Genomic DNA, 18,293 nt, shown 5'->3' with positions numbered 1-18,293 from the left:
TCAGAAATATTCTGAATTTCTTGAAGACCAAAAGCAGAACGGTGAGACCTGGATGATATGTCTTGATAGAAAGTACAGTATGTGTGGATTTCGCCGGTTTTATCAAATAACGGTGCTTCGCTCGCTTTTGGGTCCGATTTCCCAAGTGACCAGCCCGCTTCTTCTTAATGCAATGTGGGAGCTTCCCGCCTTTGACGAGATTCCGTCAAAATAAACAAATAACTGGCGACATTTATCTACACCAAAGTGTACCATCGTACACAGAACTGGCCAAGGGTTTTGAACCGTGTAGATCTTGACCACATCCGAAATACCATCGTGTATAGTACTCCTATATACGTTTACTTGTCAGCTTGCACATGAAGACCAGGAACAGCAACTGTACCTCCATTATGGCCTTCAAAGTACCAGTACCTTCAGCCTATACACCCTGCCCCTCTAAAGTTCACGTACTACGTGCCCCGGCCCTCCCTACACACACCTCTTTAAGCGGCATTCCCAAGGGCGACCAAATCATAAACCACTCATGACCTAATCACCACATCTTTTTCCTCCCCTCATCACTGCCCCCAGGCTCCAAGCCCCTCCTTTTTCCCTTGCTTGTCACTCACTCGCTCGCACTCCTTTTCACCGCTGCCACTTTTGCTCAAATCCACCACCCCCCACCTCTCGCCCGGCCCTCTCTTTCTCAGTGACTGTTCCACTGTCCCGACTTTTGCCATCCCTCTCTCTCCTTGCCTCCTTTTCCCTCTTCTTTCCTCTTCCTCTTCTTCCTCGATCGCCTCTGCTGCGAATTAACTCTCCTCCTCGATCCATGGCTCTCTCTTAGCCCAAGAAGCTACCAGCATACGATTACTCGTGATCTTGGAAGCAGTGGCGTTCCTGGCTCTTGCTCCATCCCGTTTGATCATTGAGCTCTAGTCGTCTGGTTCGACATTGCAATGTTGCAAAGGAACCTGCCGAATCTCTCCCTCCGGATAAGCCCGCCCGCCGGCTCGTCGACGGCTTCCTCCGGCGGCCCACCCGCAGCGGCGGCGAAGCCACTGCGGTCGACGGAACCAGCCGCGGGGACTGACGCGGAGGGAAGCGGCGAAGTGGGATTCTTTGCAAACCCTAGCTCCGGCGGCGATCCCCCGGGCCTGAGCCTGGGGCTCGGGACGTCGACGGTGCGCGCCGACGCCGGCCGCCCCAGCCACCCGCAGGCGCCGCAGGGATGCGCGTTCAAGCGCGCGGCCGCCGGCAGGGCCTCGCCGCCGGGCGGCTCGAAGAGGAGCGTCCGGGCGCCGCGGATGCGGTGGACCACCGCGCTCCACGCGCGATTCATGCACGCCGTCCAGCTCCTCGGGGGCCACGAGAGTAAGCTTAGCACCCTCACACGTGAATGGGCATTAGAGCCAGACGACTATCTCCATTCCTTTTGCCTGAGTTGACCAAGGAATTAAGCCATGTCCGCTCAGTTCCGGCGAGCTTGCCGTGCCGTTGACCCCAGCACTCTATGTATCTTGTCCCCGGCAGGAGCGACGCCCAAGTCGGTGCTGGAGCTGATGAACGTCAAGGATCTGACGCTGGCGCACGTCAAGAGCCACCTGCAGGTACGTAGTACGTACGTGCGTGCGCAAGAGAGAAAAAATGTTAAAAAAAAGATGGGGAATAGGAGAGAAGCTACCGCGCCATGCATGCAACAAGGCAAGAAAACATGGCGAATCTTGTGTGCATGATGGCCTCCTTTTGTTTTTCCTTTCACCACTCGTACGTGTGGGCGTTCTTACTATTGGTAACTACAAATGTACTTTGTCCCCGGTCAAGTACTAGGTGACAAACAAACAGCATCTAGCTAGCTACTGCCTCTATTATATTCATAATAATAACTGCTTAATTTCACCACCTTCAGCTTGCATATATGTAATTAAACGCACTAACAAATTAGCACCTGATTGATCTATCTGTTCCCCTTGGCCCTTGGGGGTCAAATCTGCAGATGTATAGGACGGTGAAAGGCACAGACCGATCGTCGCACGTCGCCACAGGTACACACATACGCAGCTTTAGTTCTCCCTGAAATCGTCCTCTCCAATGCCGCGCCTAAGTACAAGGCAGATAGAGACACGGCCGTCCTGTTAATTCCATGCCGTGGAATGAATGAATGACCGGTGGTGCTCGATCAATGGATGGATGGTTTCGCAGGCGAGCAGCAGATGGTGGTGGTGGACGCAGGAGGAAGAGGATGTGGTGGTGGTGGTGGTGGAGTGGTAGCGACGCTGCGTGCTTGTGATGTCGACATGGCTGGCTTCTGCGGCGCGCCTGTGGCAGCCGCGGCATCTTCGGCGCCTGCCGCGACGACTAGTTCCGCTGCGCATTTCTTCTGTGCGTCAGCTACAGGAGCGGCAGCAGCTGCAGCGGCTCCACTGGTGGTGCTGGTACCATCGCCTCCTCCTCCACCCATCCCCCCGAGGTATGCCTGGATGTCCACAAACATCACTTATTAATCTGTTCCGTTGCTTTTATCCGTGGGCTTTACACTCCGATCTTAATGCTATAATTTTCTTCTTCTTCTGAACTTTTCTTTCTAATCCAAATTAGTTAACACATGCATGCATGTATATATGTACCTCTGGGGCGTTTCTTAGAATCTGTTTCTTTTGCAAGTAGATGATTAAGCTTAAGGATTTCAAATTAATATTGATCCATGCGTCTGTACTTCAATGTTTGTTGCATTTTTAGAAAAAAGTATTGTATTATAAAATTGGCCATTTGTTGGTTTCTTTTCTGTTCTCTGAATTAAAGGTTATGTATTTCAGCGGTGCATCACAGTTTATCTACTCTACTCTTAGATCGGCGGACTAGATTTTTTTTTTGGGGGGGGGGGGGGGGGGGGGGGGGTGTGACTAACCTATGTAGGTACTACTTACAATGGGAAAAGGACAGCATGGGCATGAAATCTGCTTACATGTCTGAGTATTTTCTGCGCAAATTATGGCAGCCATAAAATCACTAGTTTTATCTGTTGGTTGTATCTCGACCAAGTGTATTAGCAACTGACCTGATAAAATAAGAGTAGAACTGGTGACCTTATTTCCGTATACATCGATACATGTTAGCCAGTTGGAGCAGTGTAAGCCTGCTGGCGCCTGCTAATTGCATCTTTAACATCAGAACAAAATGTGTTGAGTTCAGTTCAAAAAAATCCGAGTTGAGGATAACAGGCATATCCTACTGTCAATATATAACAGGCATATCTTGTACCTGTTATTTCAAATTATATTGGAAGAATATTATACTGAAACCAACATTCGACGGAAATCGGTAAAAACATACGAAAATAATGTTTTGAAGTTTAAAAAAAATATTTAAAAATACTGATGTTAAGAAGGTGGATGTTCTATTGCCATGCAATCAAATTCAAACACATTACAGGATGTAAAATATGAAAAAAAAATCTGCATTAAATAGTGCCAAACAGCAACATTACTATTCACTGTTGAACTTGTCTTTTTCATAGCTCGCATTATGTAATATGTTTTAAATTGAAAATTGACATGACTATATAAGATAGTCCTGTCAATATCCCACATTTGTACCTTCTTTTTTGAAACTTTCAAACATGGTTTCCACAAAGTTTTCTTTGAATGTCGCTTTCAGTGTAATATTCTCCCAACTATATTATGGCTATGGCATAAGGACAATGGCGTGGGCTATGTGATATTTAATTAGTACGGGCTACCGTGCATTAATCTATTTACAATAGTGTTTTTGGTGAACCTAAGACACAAGAGCTATGGTGGTTACACTTTCTTATATTAAGATAGATTGCTATTCCCTCCAGTTTTAAAAGAGCCGGTGTTTTTGAATTTAATATGTAAAGTCTCTGCAGCGTAAATTTGGAAATGAATCTACTACAGTATAATATTAAATTCGAACAATAAGTTATTATGAAATTAATTTTCAAGATTAAAATGTACACATAATTTCCATCTATCCTATGTAAATGGTTTGGAAAATATGGTTGGTCAAAGTTTTAGAAAATCTTGACCCAACCTAGGCACAAACACGTCATGATCCAATTAACTATTTTGGAAAATATTGATGAACAAAACTTTATATTTTGTATGCTAACTATGTATAGAACATCATGATTTTCTGAACCGGAGGCGTATTATCCTATTTTGTGGAAAGAGAAAAAAAGGGATAATTTTGTCTATAAACATGATCCAGTTTTGCTAAGTTTGACTTTTTAAAATAGTAATCTGTATGCACTAGAGTATGGAATGGAGGTATAATTCAGCATTTTTGGTATTATATGCTAACCTTAGAGCAATAATCTGGAAACTAATATTATAGCTGATTGGAACCTAATTCAGCAATTTTCTATAGCTGATTGCCCCGGGCAACTCAACATCTCCCAAGAACACAGACCAGAAGCACTCACACTCACCTAATTTCTGCAGCTAACCAATAATGATGATGATCCTCAGAAGAAAATAGCCGCCCGCGTTGAACTCCCCCACTACCTCCTGTGCTGTACAGCCCCAGATCTTCCACTCCCCATCCATCCATCCATCCCCTAGCTTCCTGATACAATCCATAGCAGCAGTGGCGAGCGCGCGATGAACTGGGCGACAACAGTCGCCCGTTTCTTTTCCTTTGTTTGTTCTGAAGCGGCGACAACCAGCGTTTTCCCTGTAGCCGCTGTGTCCCCTGCCGATCGGCCCCTTCCCGTTGTCTTCTCATGCAGCCCATGCACGGAGCACGCTTCCCCTTGTCCTCGCGCGCCCACTCGTAATAATAATGCTCTGCCGGCCGGCCCTGATGATCCACTCCTCAAATCGATCGACAGACTCTCTGGTCATCGACGCCATCATGATCAATTAACAGATCCGCGGGTGTGTGTGTGTGTCTCGATCGGTGCATGGATGCATGCGTGGATATGGAACGGGAGGTGATCCCGCTTGCGAACAAGAGCGCTGGGGCTCTGTGTTTTTGGCCAGCTTTGCTGGTGCATGCATCCATGCATGCGTGGATCGGTTGAAGGCGGTCAGCATGCGTTTTCCGGCTTGTCCGTGTCTTGCTAGCTCGGTATGTACATGGCGTAGGGACGGATGGAGGCGGGGGTGTGTTCCCATGTCCGGTGCAACGCCCCAACGCCGTCGCTGTACGTTGCTCACAGATTGAACAGTCGCCGGGGAAAGCTACAAAGGAGATATGGGACGGTGTTCGTGCGTGTCTGCGATGATAAGACTTGCATATATTACAGGAGCAATGCTACATCTACGTAAATGTTTACGTACATTTACGTAATAGTCTCACTTGGCAATAACTGATTGAATTAAAAGAAGGATGAGGCCCACCCACCCCTGAAAATCAGGGGGTATCTTTAGATTAGTTGGAAGGTTTAGTAAACTTATGTAGGCTTTAGTAGATCTAGCATTTTCGATATTACAGGGTTGGGTTAAGAGCATCTCCAACCGTTTGACCCGTCAGAAGGCATTTTTTTGCCGTTTGAGGGGCTGCTGGCGAAAATTTTGGTTTGTGGGGGTAAAAAATTTCACGTGTCTCCACCCCAGCCGGCCGCATGAAAAGAGAGATGGAAACAGGAGAGATTTCTTTTTTGCATGCACATGATGGGTTTAATAAAAAAAAAAAGGAAAGAGAGATGAGAGAGGCTGACCAGTGGGGTTTATACATGCAAAAACAATGTCGGACGTCCCAATCGCCCTCCGGGGGGCTGGATTTAGCCTGGGGTCGCTGGGGCTACTTTTTGCCAAATCTGAAGCAAAACAACGTCCTGTGGACGCGGCTCGGTCGATTTTCGTCGCCGGTGCTAAAAAAAGCTCCCGTGTGCCTCTACACCCTCCATGAACAGTAAAATTTAAATAAAAAATAAAAAATCTGAAACTTTGCATATCAAATATGTTTTAATTTTATAGGTGCTCGCAAGTTTTCATGCCAAAAAACTTTTAAGGAGCTCTACACAAGAAAAAGGATTTCAGTGCTTGAAGTTTTGAGCACTTTTAGCACTGAAATCTGAAACTTGTGTGTAGACCTTTCTGTACATGGTATTTTGTTATGAAAAGTTGTACGAACCTATAAAAGTTTGACCATATTTGATGTTGTAAAGTTTCATATTTTTCATATTTTCTTTTCTATTGTTTTTGAATGTACTGTTCATGGAGGGTATAGGGATACCCGGAAGCTATCACACCTTTGTCCATCACTAAATAGTAAATACAATGATTTTTAATGATTTCGGTTGTTGCTGAAATATTTCTGAAACTGAAAGGGAAAACCATGCATCACATAAGTAGGTCCACATAGATGCTGATTAACCTTCTGTTGTTATTTATGCGGGCTGTACCCGCGGCTCCTGCAGTACACTGGTATCTCCTGCGTTTCTGATTTCATTTACTCATCATACATACGTCCTGCATTAAATGATAATGGCGCCCTTAATTTCTTGACTACAGGAGGGCTGACCTCGCACCAGTGGTGCTCGAGAAAGGCGTCGCGATTGTTGACTCATTGCACCGGTGTCAGAAGCTTGATTACTCAGCAGCGCTTCAAGATACTCCTCAGGTACGTACTCACGCGCGCATCTATGTGTGAGATCACAGGCATAAATGAAAAGGGTGCAGTGCGGAGGAGCACGTACGTACCCCTATTGATTCCACCAGGCCACATGTGTGACATCGATCGCTTCTGTTGAACCTCTTTTGGACTTCGGAGCACTTACTATTTATGCGGGCCATAAAACTGATCTGCACGTACGTATACTGTGTGTGATCTACTGTTCCTCTACGGGAATTACCATTCATCGTCTTCTTCTTTTTTTCAGGGCAAAGTTATCATTCATGGCGTGTGTAGTCTCTTGAATAGAACACAATTTGTTTTTTGAAAATGCAAAGTCTTGGCTTATACTCTCCTACATCAGTATAATTCAGATAACTTCATGCATGTACATTTTATGACATTTGCATTGCTTAATGGTGAATAGGCATCTAAGGAGGAGGTGTCCGGTCACCTGCCGATGGGGGCACATGGGAGCGTGGAGGGGGCGATCTCTGGGAACTACTGTTCAAGCCCTGCGAGCTCGTCTCCATCTCTTGCAAGCTACGAGTTGCTCGCGGACGACACCTTTGCGCCCAACCTGGAGATATCGCTTGGGAGGCACGACTGGAGCATGGAGCACCCGGAAGAACTGAGCCTGAAATACCTGTGAAGAAAAGATGCGGCTTCTTCTTTCTTTTGGGGTTGATTTCACTCTGCTAACCATTGATCAGTTAATGGCTGTGACGACTGGATTTCAGTATGTTCGGTGAGAGAGTGAGCTTGATGTTTGGCTTGAAAATGGTGGAGCATGAAATGTAGTGGATTGGCCGGCTTGTTTGTTGGTTCGTACTACGTGCTTCAGTCTTCTGGCAGCATATGTGGGTGTAGTGCATCTGTGAAACATGTGAAAAAAGGGGGGAAATGAGTGAGAAATCTGACGGACTGAATAGGCGATCGAGATGTCATTCCTGGACGAGCCCGCCGTGGAGAAACCGTATCCTTCGAAAGAACGGTGGCGGAGGCACCGACTAGATGGTCACGAGATGCGGGACACAACAAATTCTTTTGACACCTTAAAAAATAAGTCGTCTCCTTTCCAGCTATTTTCATAAGCCATCTACTTCATTCAATGAGGCTTTTGAATTAATTATGGGATAACAAATTTAGAAGGTTTAACAAATTTAAGAAGTGGTTTATTTTCTAAGCTGGAGACAGGCAGTTCTTTTTAAGAAAAACGACAACTTGCTGTTTAAGCCCTCCAAAAAAACTGGACCCCAATGCCACCTCCGGTCCAGCCCTTTGCTAGACTTCCTGGCCCAACAACATTCCCTTTTACACATTTTTTCTTTAACTTAGATGTAAAAAATAATTAAAATAGGTGGGAAAAAGCACACACACGTGGCATGATAGACAGATCATAAATAGTCTCACAAAAATGTTAAAAACGAGGGGAAACACACACACACACAAATTACCATGATGTATAACATGATACTGACACATGGCTATAAAAAATACATCATATAAATTCTTTATTTTGGCATGATTGTAGACAAACAAATTTCAAAAAATATCATGTGAGTAAGTACAATTTTTGTACAATTGCCTTGATAGAAGTAATGCAAAAATGTCATAAACATGCCATGTCTCGAAATCCAGAAATTATCTAGGTTAGCATTGAAATATAAGAAGAAGAAAAATCATGCCATGTAAGTAGTAAAACAGTTCATAAAAAGTTGCCACATAAGCAGTTAAAAAGTATATAAAAGGTTTCAATGATTGTAGAGAATATTTTTTTTATGAAATGGCATGTAAGCGTTACAAAAATGTGCACAAATTTGCCATGATTCATAAGAAAAAGAAGAAAAATGGTTATACAAGATTGCCACCATGATAATGATTAATTTTTTGTGTTCTCGTGAATGTAAAACTATCAAGAAAGAAAATTAAGGGAGTTGGCATGTTCTAGATTAAAAAAATGACATGAACTTACAGTATATGGCCACGTTCATAATTTTGTATGTCGTAACATGAAAAGCACAAGTAGAAAATTTGCCCATGGTCGAAATGATAAATTTATCATGCCATTGAATCAAAATTAACATGCTTTAACATGGTAAAAAACAAAACAAAATACCATGTTTAGAAACAAAAAAATTGTCATGTGTAAAATGTAATATAATTGCCATGGTACCAACAATAAAACGTCAATCCTCTAGTTAATGAAGTTGCCATGATCTACATAAAAAAACTACCAATGTATATATAAATAATAAGATTACCATGCTACCTATGAATAAAAATATCGTGGTCCATTTAATAAAATTGCCATGGTCTACTAAATAAAATTCCCATCGTCCAATTCGTAAAAGTGTCATGCTACCCATAAAGAAATTGCACAAGCTAATTTTAGGAAGTTGTTCCTCTTAAAATGGCACCTATTGGAATTTTGAAAATGGGCACAATGAAATTAGGACTTTATATTTTTTTGGGAAGATGGCACTTTTTGTTGGTAAATTTGTCATGTACCTAGAATATTGTTTTTTTATAGTTTTTATGCTTTGTGATGATTTGTCCGTGACATCTATAGAAAATGATATATTGTTGAACATTAGTAGACTTGCCCATGTCATAGAACATTAGTAGATCTGCCATGTTGAGGAACATTTTGTTCTTTAATTTTCCATGTACCAAAGTGTACAAACTGTTTTTTCATCAAAATGATCCATATTAAATTTTGCCATGCCATGCTTTGTATAAGAAAATTTCCATGTATGTAAAATAATTTTGTTGATCCCGTTCAATATAGCAGAAAATTGCCATGACCCATAAACTACATTTACCATGTTGTCATGAACGTAATTTGACATGGTTATATGAAAAAAGTAAGTTCTTGCCATTGTTGCAAAAATAAGGAAAAAAATTAGACATGATCCATAAACAACATTTGCTAAGCTACATGAAATTAATTTGCCCTGTCCATAAACTAGATTTACCATGCTCCATGAACTTAATTTGCCATGATCACATATAAAGTATTTTTTACGTTGCAAAAGGAAAAACGATGGCATGGCTCTACAATAAAACAATTTGCCAAGTCATATTTGAAGAAGAAGAGTTTCCCATGGCATGTTACACAAAAGTTTTCCAGCATGATATATATGAATTTGAACATATAATTTCATGAAGACTTAAATTTGATATGCCAAAACTATGGAGACATGCCGAAATTGTGCGAAAGAAGAACAAGGGAAGTTCCAGTCATGGCAACACATGCTTTCAACAATGATGGCAACTTTAAGATTTTGTCCACTCGAGAGAACATAAGCAACCAAAAATGAAAAAACAATTTGTGGATAGTTATTGAGAAAACATAGCAATAAGTCTTGTATCTAGAACACTAGTAAATTTGTCATGTGATGAGGGTAGATCTAACCCAACACTAAATGTGTGATCGCAAAAAAATGGAGTTGTTGTTGCTATTAGGTAGGTGTAGTACGGAAGCATAAGTGTGGCAATAATTGATGAACATGGGTCAGAAAAATATTTTAATTTGTCAGTTCTGTAAAAATAATATTTGCCATGGACGAGCCAAAAAGAGCAAGTTTTCCCTGGCATATACAAAAAATTTACCATATAATTGAGTTCACATGCAATTCAACTCAACATCTTTTCGCCATGACCCTACAATTTTCCATACCCCAATCTAAAAGCAAATTGACATGTTAGTTTTCCATCTGTTTTAGCATTCTTTTGCCAAAACCTGCCAACAATACAAAAATATCTAGTCCTCAATATTTAGTAGGGCATACCAAGCTCAAAATTACAAGCATTTTCACATAAAACTGAACATCTAGGAAAAAAACATGCCTACTCAGTTTTCTGGAACTGAACATACACAAGCAAGCTTCAAACAATACAACATAACTGAACATCTAAAAATTCACATTTGCAGGAGCCACTGTAAAAAAACTGTGAAGGATTTTACCTCTCATTTGTTGCACGGTTGGTGCTCCCTGCTGGCTAGAACGAGAAATTTCGATGCTCGCGGATGATGAAGGGAGTAGTTCATTACCATGGCATTGGCAACAAGCAACAACATAAGTGCACCTGTGAGATCGCCACAGTCTCCATCACAATGAACTACACGACGCAACAGGGAGCGGTAGAAGGAGCGGCGGGGCTCACCGGTGAGTGACGCAAAACGTCGACGGCTCCTGCACGGAGTTGGAGCATGAGCGATGTGAGGCAGTGCTCGTCAGAGCATGCTCGATCCTGTTCAACACGATGCGGTCGCCCTTGGGCGGAGGTGTGGAGGTGCACAGCTACACACAACACATACTTCACAAGTAATACATTTATCAAATTCAAAGTGGATTCGCCCTCGAAAATGCTTTGATTTTTCATAAGGGTCCTTTGCGTGAGGACGATCTCATCATGCTGACGATGAGGGTGGATGCACACGACATGATGCGGCCCTCCTCAAGCACATGCATGATACGTCTCCTACATATCTATATTTTTTATGGTTCCATGATGACATATTATCATTCTAGAATACCTTTTGGGTATTTATTTACCAATTTATATTATTTTTGAGCACTAACCTATTGACCCAGTGCCTAGTGTCAGTTGTTGTTTTCTGCATGTTTTTCACTTTTCAGGTTTCTAATACCAAACAAAGTCCAATTGACATGAAACTTTTTGGAGATTTTTTCTGGACTAAAAGAAGACCACTAAGCATTGAAGGAAGGCTAGAGGCCACACGAGGGCCCCACAAGCTAACCCGATGCGGCCTAGGGGCGCTTGTTCGCTTGTGGGCCCCTTGAGGCCCTCCTGACTCCGTTCTCTGGCTTATAAATTCTCAATTAACGTAAAAACCTTAGAGGAAGTCCCGAAAGACTTTTTACGCTGCCGCAAGTCTCTGTTTCGACGGGAGGCCATATGAAGCTCCGTTCTAGCACTGTGTCGGAGGGGGATCGATGACGGAGGGCCTCTTCATCAACCTTGCTACCCTCATGATGATGTGTCAGTAGTTCACCATAGACCTATGGGTCCATAACTAGTACCTAGATGTCAATCTCTCTCTCTCTCTCTTGATCTTTAATACAATTGTCATCGCATCTTCGATTTGATCCACATGATATAATTCCTTTTGTGCGGTGCGTTTGTTGGGTTCCGATGAATTGTAGGTTTATGTTAAGATTATTCATGATAAATATTTGAGTCTTCCCTGAATACTAATATGATTCTTTTGTGCATGGTTATGATAGCTTCGTAATTCTCTCTAATCTATTGAAATAGTATGGCCAACTAGATTGATATTTCCTCGGTGAGAGAGGTGCATTGTAGTAGGTTCAACGTGACGAATTTCTATATTCCAGTGACAGAAGGACACAAGATGTGTCTTTGTGTTGCTGATGTTTGATGATATTTTGTCATGGTTTTGCAAGTTCACAAATTTCAAATTATAATTGGAAGTATGTAAAAGAATATCAATATGTTTCTCATTTGCCAAGTTAAAAAGGAAGGATAGCGATGTAGAGGGGGTGAGACAAAGATTTTTATTGGTTGAGGTATTAGACTGAGAGGACACAGTACGTGGACAATTTAGATTTTTTATTTACATGGCCTAATATCTGACAACTTGTGTCAAGGAAAAAAACGTTATTAATGCGAGCCATAATCGGGAGGCATGATAATAACACATGAGTTGATCTGGATTGACCTGGACTATTTAGAGCATCTCCAACATGCGCCGAACGCGCCGCGCGCAAAAAACTTGTTTGCCGCGCGCCCATCGTCTGGATTGGCGCGGCGCGCAGCGCGCGCGTCGCTCCAGCAGCGCGTAAAAATGCAGCACGCGCATAATATTTTACAACTAGATAGATTGCAAAAATCGGCAAAATAAATAGATTGCATAAAATAAAAAATGATACAAAGTTATTTTACATCGGTGCAACTAGATATATAGTTCGAAAACATAGATAAAAGTACGGTGCAAGTAGATAGATAGTTCGAAAACATAGAAACTACTCCCAGTCGCTCCAACCATCACCATCATCATCGTCATTGGTGTCGTCAGAGGTTGAGAGCCATATGTCCAACCAACGATCATCGTTTTCAGTGAAGAACGACCTCCCGCCTGCTGCAACGATATCGGCCTGTGCACTCGCCAATGCCTTCCGCCGACGCCTGCCCAACCGCTCCTCGCGGCGCCTTCGCGTGTCCTCCTCGCGGCGCCTTGCCCAGTAGTCTTGCTCGTAGGCGACGTCCTCCGGGTGGCGCCGGCGTCACTCCGCCATGACCCGCTTGAACTCCTAGGCGACAAGGAGGCGGCGCTACCGCGCAGTGTGCTCCACACGGTCTTGTGCCGAGTTAAGACAAGGCGGCGGGGCGACGTCTAGCGCCTGCTGGAGCGTGTAGACGTCCTGGAAGTTCATCTGTCGGCGCGGCCTGCCTAGGCGCCACGCCGCCGCGTCGAACGCGCGGGCGGCCTCATGCGCCGTCTCGTAGGTGCCGAGGCTGAGCCGAAGATCGCCGGAGCGTATCTCGGAGTAGTACCCGCCGTTGGGGCGGAGGCGGATGCCGCGGTAGCCCGACGCTCCTCGGCGGCGCGGCGGCATGGTGGCGCGTCGGTGGCGGGGCGCTGGAGCGGTGGAGGTGCGGGAGGTAGAGGAAGAGGAAGAAGAGTGGTGGAGGAGCGGAGGAGGCGCGCGTGGCGAGCGCCGCATTTTATAGGCGCGCGAGGTGCCGCCTTTTCACGCGCGCGCGACTTTTCCGCCACCGCTGGAGCGCGTCAAAACGTCCCGCGGGCGCTAAAAGCTGGGTTTACCGCGCGCGCGTCTTTTGGCGCGGCCGTTGGAGATGCTCTTAAGCTGCTCACCACCAGCATGTACAGATGCAGGACTTGGTGCACGCATGCATGTGTAACCTCGACGTATTGGTTGGACTAATTCAAACTTATTCAAGTCTATCTATGAGTAGTTGGATAGGTCATGTTTGTTTCATAAGTCCTAGGACTTTTTTAAGTCCCAACTTATAAGTCATAAGTTACTACCTGTTTGTTTACAGGGACTTATAAGTCCCGAGTCCCTGCCTGTTTGTTTACAGGGACTTATAAGTTCATGTTGCACCTAATAATACACTTGTTCACATAACCCTTGTTCATACAAATGAATTGCAGAATAGTGACAATCGAAATAACAATTGTTCATAACACTTGTTCATACAAACGAATTAACACTTGTTCATAAGAACCAAAATAAGAGAGAGTACATAACAACCGAGATATCAAAAATTACATAAGCGAAGAACCTTGGGGCACGGGCCTACCACGACCAGGTCCGACCGAAGGAAGGCCATGTTGGGGAACGTAGCATAAATTCAAAATTTTCCTACGCATGTTCAGATCTTCCTATGGAGAGACCAGCAACGAGAGAGGGGTAAGAGCATCTTCGTACCTTTGAAGATCGCTATGCGGAAGCGTTGCTAGAACGCGATTGATGGAGTCGTACTCGTAGCGATTCCGATCTAGTGCCGAACAACGGCACCTCCGCGTTCAACACACGTGCAGCCCGGTGACGTCTCCCGCACCTTGATCCAGCAAGGAGGAGGGAGAGGTTGGGGAAGAAGACCAGCAACACGACGGCGTGGTGTTGGTGGAGAGACGAGGTCTCCCGGCAGGGCTTCGCCAAGCGCCGGCAGAGAGGAGGAGGGAGAGGAACAGGGCTGCGCCGAGAGAGAGAGATTAAACCGTGTCTCAAACAGCCCCGAACCTCATCTATATATAGGGGGAGGGGGAGGGGGCGCAGCCCTTAGGGTTCCCACCCCTAAGGGGTGCGGCAGCCCTTAGATGGGAGAGGGGTGGCGGCCAGGGCAAGGGGGAGGGGTGGCGCACCCCTCTGGTGGGCCTAAGGCCCACCTAAGTTAGGGTTCCCCCCTCTTTTTCTTTCCCCTGCGCCATGGGCTGATTGGGGAGGCGCGCCAGCCCAACTAGGGGCTGGTTCCCACCCCCACTTAGCCCATCTTACCTCTTGGGGTCGCAGCCCCCCTTCGGTGGTCCCCCGGGACCATCTCCGGTGGTCCCGGTACGTTACCGGTGATGCCCGAAACACTTCCGGTGTCCGAAACCATCCGTCCTATATATCAATCTTTACCTCCGGACCATTCCGGAGCTCCTCGTGACGTCCGGGATCTCATCCGGGACTCCGAACAACTTTCGGTAATCTCGTATAACAATTCCCTATAACCCTAGCGTCATCGAACCTTAAGTGTGTAGACCCTACGGGTTCGGGAGACAGGCAGACATGACCGAGACACCTCTCTGGCCAATAACCATCAGCGGGGTCTGGATACCCATGGTGGCTCCCACTAGCTCCACGATGATCTCATCGGATGAACCACGATGTCAAGGATTCAATCAATCCCGTATACGATTCCCTTTGTCTGTCGGTATAGAACTTGCCCGAGATTCGATCGTCGATATACCTATACCTTGTTCAATCTCGTTACCGGTAAGTCTCTTTACTCGCTCCGTAGCACGTCATCGTGTGACTAACTCCTTAGTCACATTGAGCTCATGATGATGTTCTACCGAGTGGGCCCAGAGATACCTCTCCGTCACACGGAGTGACAAATCCCGATCTCGATTCGTGCCAACCCAACAGACACTTTCGGAGGTACCCGTAGTGCACCTTTATAGTCACCCAGTTATGTTGTGACGTTTGATACACCCAAAGCACTCCTATGGTATCCGGGAGTTGCACAATCTCACGGTCGAAGGAAAAGATACTTGACATTAGAAAAGCATTAGCATACGAACAATACGATCTAGTGCTAGGCTTAGGATTGGGTCTTGTCCACCACATCATTCTCCCAATGATGTGATCCCGTTATCAATGACATCCAATGTCCATGATCAGGAAACCATGATCATCTATTGACTAACGAGCTAGCTAACTAGAGGCTTGCTAGGGACACATTGTGATCTATTCATTCACACATGTATTAGTGTTTCCTGTTAATACAATTATAGCATGAACGATAGACGATTATCATGAACAAGGAAATATGATAATAACCATTTTATTATTGCCTCTAGGGCATATTTCCAACAGTCTCCCACTTGCACTAGAGACAATAATCTAGTTACATTGTGATGTATCGAACACCCATAGCATTATGGTGCTGATCATGTTTTGCTCGTGGAAGAGGTTTATTCAACGGGTCTGCAATATTCAGATCCGTGTGTACTTTACAAATATCTATCACTCCAGTTTGGACATGGTCCTGGATGGAGTTGTAGCGGCGCTTGATGTGCTTCGTCTTCCGGTGAAACCTGGGCTCTTTGGCTATGGCAATGGCTCCAGTGTTATCACAGAAGAGTGTCATAGGACCCGACGCGCTTGGAACCACTCCAAGGTCGGTGATGAGCTCCTTCATCCAAATTCCTTCATGAGCCGCTTCTGAAGCAGCTATGTACTCCGCTTCACATGTAGATGCTGCCACGACTTCTTGCTTGCTGCTGCACCAGCTTACTGCCCCACCATTCAACACATATACGTATCCGGTTTGTGACTTAGAGTCATCCGGATCTGTGTCGAAGCTAGCATCGACGTAACCCTTTACGACGAGCTCTTCGTCACCTCCATAAACGAGAAACATTTCCTTAGTCCTTTTCAGGTACTTAAGGATATTCTTGACCGCTGTCCAGTGTTCCGCACCGGGATTACTTTGGTACCTCCCTACCAAGCTTATCGCAAGGTTTATATCAGGTCTGGTACACAGCATGGCATACATTAGAGAGCCCACGGCTGAAGCGTAGGGGACAGAACTCATCTTCTCTCTATCTGCTGCCGTGGTCGGCGACTGAGTCTTACTCAATCTCATACCTTGCAAAACTGGCAAGAACCCTTTCTTTGAGTTTTCCATATTGAACTTCTTCAGTATCTTGTCAAGGTATGTACTTTGCGAAAGACCTATGAGGCGTCTCGATCTATCTCTATAGATCTTGATGCCTAATATGTATGCAGCTTCTCCAAGGTCCTTCATTGAAAAACTCTTGTTCAAATAGGCCTTTATGCTCTCCAACATCTCTATATCATTCCCCATCAATAATATGTCATCCACATATAGTACGAGGAAAGCCACAGAGCTCCCACTCACTTTCTTGTACAGACAGGCTTCTCCGTAAACCTGTATGAACCCAAACGCCTTAATTACCTCATTAAAGCGAATGTTCCAACTCCGAGATGCTTGCACCAGCCCATAGATGGAGCGCTGGAGCTTGCATACTTTGTTAGCACCTTTAGGATCGACAAAACCTTCTGGTTGCATCATATACAACTCTTCCTTAAGATTCCCGTTAAGGAACGCTGTTTTGACGTCCATTTGCCAAATTTCATAATCATAAAAGGCGGCAATTGCTAACATGATTCGGACTGATTTCAGCTTCGCTACGGGAGAGAAAGTCTCTTCGTAGTCAACTCCTTGAATTTGTCGAAAACCCTTTGCGACAAGTCGAGCTTTGTAAACGGTTACATTACCGTTTGCATCAGTCTTCTTCTTGAAGATCCATTTATTTTCTATGGCTCGCCGGTCATTGGGAAAGTCCACCAAAGTCCATACTTTGTTCTCATACATGGATCCTATCTCGGATTTCATGGCCTCAAGCCATTTGTTGGAATCCGGGCCCGCCATTGCTTCTTCATAGTTCGAAGGTTCACCGTTGCCTAACAACATGATTTCCATCACAGGGTTGCCGTACCACTCTGGTGCGGAGCGTACCCTTGTGGACCTTCGTGGTTCAGTAGTAACTTGATCCGAAGCTTCATGATCATCATCATTAACTTCCTCTTCAGTTGGTGTAGGCATCACAGGAACAACTTCTTGCGTTGCGCTACTTTCCTGTTCGAGAGGGGGTGTAATTACCTCATCAAGTTCTACCTTCCTCCCACTTACTTCTTTCAAGAGAAACTCTTTCTCTAGAAAGGATCCGTTCTTGGCAACAAAGGTTTTACCTTCGGATCTAAGATAGAAGGTATACCCAATAGTTTCCTTAGGGTATCCTATGAATACGCATTTCTCCGCTTTGGGTTCGAGCTTTTCTGGTTGAATTTTCTTCACATAAGCATCGCAGCCCCAAACTTTAAGAAACGACAACTTAGGTTTCTTGCCAAACCACAGTTCATACGGTGTCGTCTCAACGGATTTAGACGGTGCCCTATTTAAAGTGAATGCTGCAGTTTCTAATGCGTATCCCCAAAATGATAGCGGCAAGTCGGTGAGAGACATCATAGATCGTACCATATCTAATAAGGTGCGATTACGACGTTCAGACACTCCGTTGCGCTGCGGTGTGCCAGGCGGCGTTAGTTGTGAAACGATTCCACATTTTCTTAGGTGTGTGCCAAACTCGTGACTCAAATATTCTCCTCCACGATCAGATCGTAGACATTTTATTTTTCTGTCACGTTGATTCTCAACCTCACTCTGAAATTCCTTGAACTTTTCAAACGTCTCAGATTTGTGCTTCATCAAGTAAATATACCCATACCTACTCAAATCATCGGTGAGAGTGAGAACATAACGATAACCACCGCGAGCTTCAACGTTCATTGGACCACACACATCAGTATGTATTGTTTCCAATAAGTCGGAGGCTCTCTCCATTATTCCTGAGAATGGAGTCTTAGTCATCTTGCCCATGAGGCACGGTTCGCATGTGTCAAATGATTCAAAGTCAAGAG

General features: G+C 44.7%; 1 protein-coding gene across 1 annotated transcript; it reads left to right on the top strand.

Annotated features, from left to right (window-relative positions):
* Nucleotides 1-539: 539 nt before the first annotated feature.
* LOC123452392 (probable transcription factor RL9) lies at nucleotides 540-7,392 on the top strand. Its single transcript, XM_045129039.1, has 6 exons — nucleotides 540-1,356; nucleotides 1,516-1,592; nucleotides 1,979-2,027; nucleotides 2,185-2,452; nucleotides 6,462-6,570; nucleotides 6,989-7,392. Exons 1-6 carry the CDS (start codon nucleotides 942-944, stop codon nucleotides 7,211-7,213), a joined length of 1,143 nt encoding a protein of 380 aa, XP_044984974.1. The 5' UTR covers nucleotides 540-941; the 3' UTR covers nucleotides 7,214-7,392.
* The last annotated feature ends 10,901 nt before the right edge of the window (nucleotides 7,393-18,293 follow it).

The sequence above is a fragment of the Hordeum vulgare genome, chromosome 5H, assembly GCF_904849725.1.
Source record: "Hordeum vulgare subsp. vulgare chromosome 5H, MorexV3_pseudomolecules_assembly, whole genome shotgun sequence".
Classification (NCBI taxonomy): Eukaryota; Viridiplantae; Streptophyta; class Magnoliopsida; order Poales; family Poaceae; genus Hordeum; species Hordeum vulgare.
Note: the sequence above shows the minus strand (reverse complement) of the source record. Positions and strands in the feature narration are given on the sequence as shown.

Bases quoted from the DNA above. Each gene is read 5' to 3' on its own strand.
- LOC123452392 (XM_045129039.1), top strand. From the start codon at position 942: ATGTTGCAAAGGAACCTGCCGAATCTCTCCCTCCGGATAAGCCCGCCC. The intron at 2,453-6,461 runs GTATGCCTGGAT...TCTTGACTACAG, and splicing joins CCTCCACCCATCCCCCCGAG to GAGGGCTGACCTCGCACCAG. The intron at 6,571-6,988 runs GTACGTACTCAC...AATGGTGAATAG, and splicing joins CGCTTCAAGATACTCCTCAG to GCATCTAAGGAGGAGGTGTC.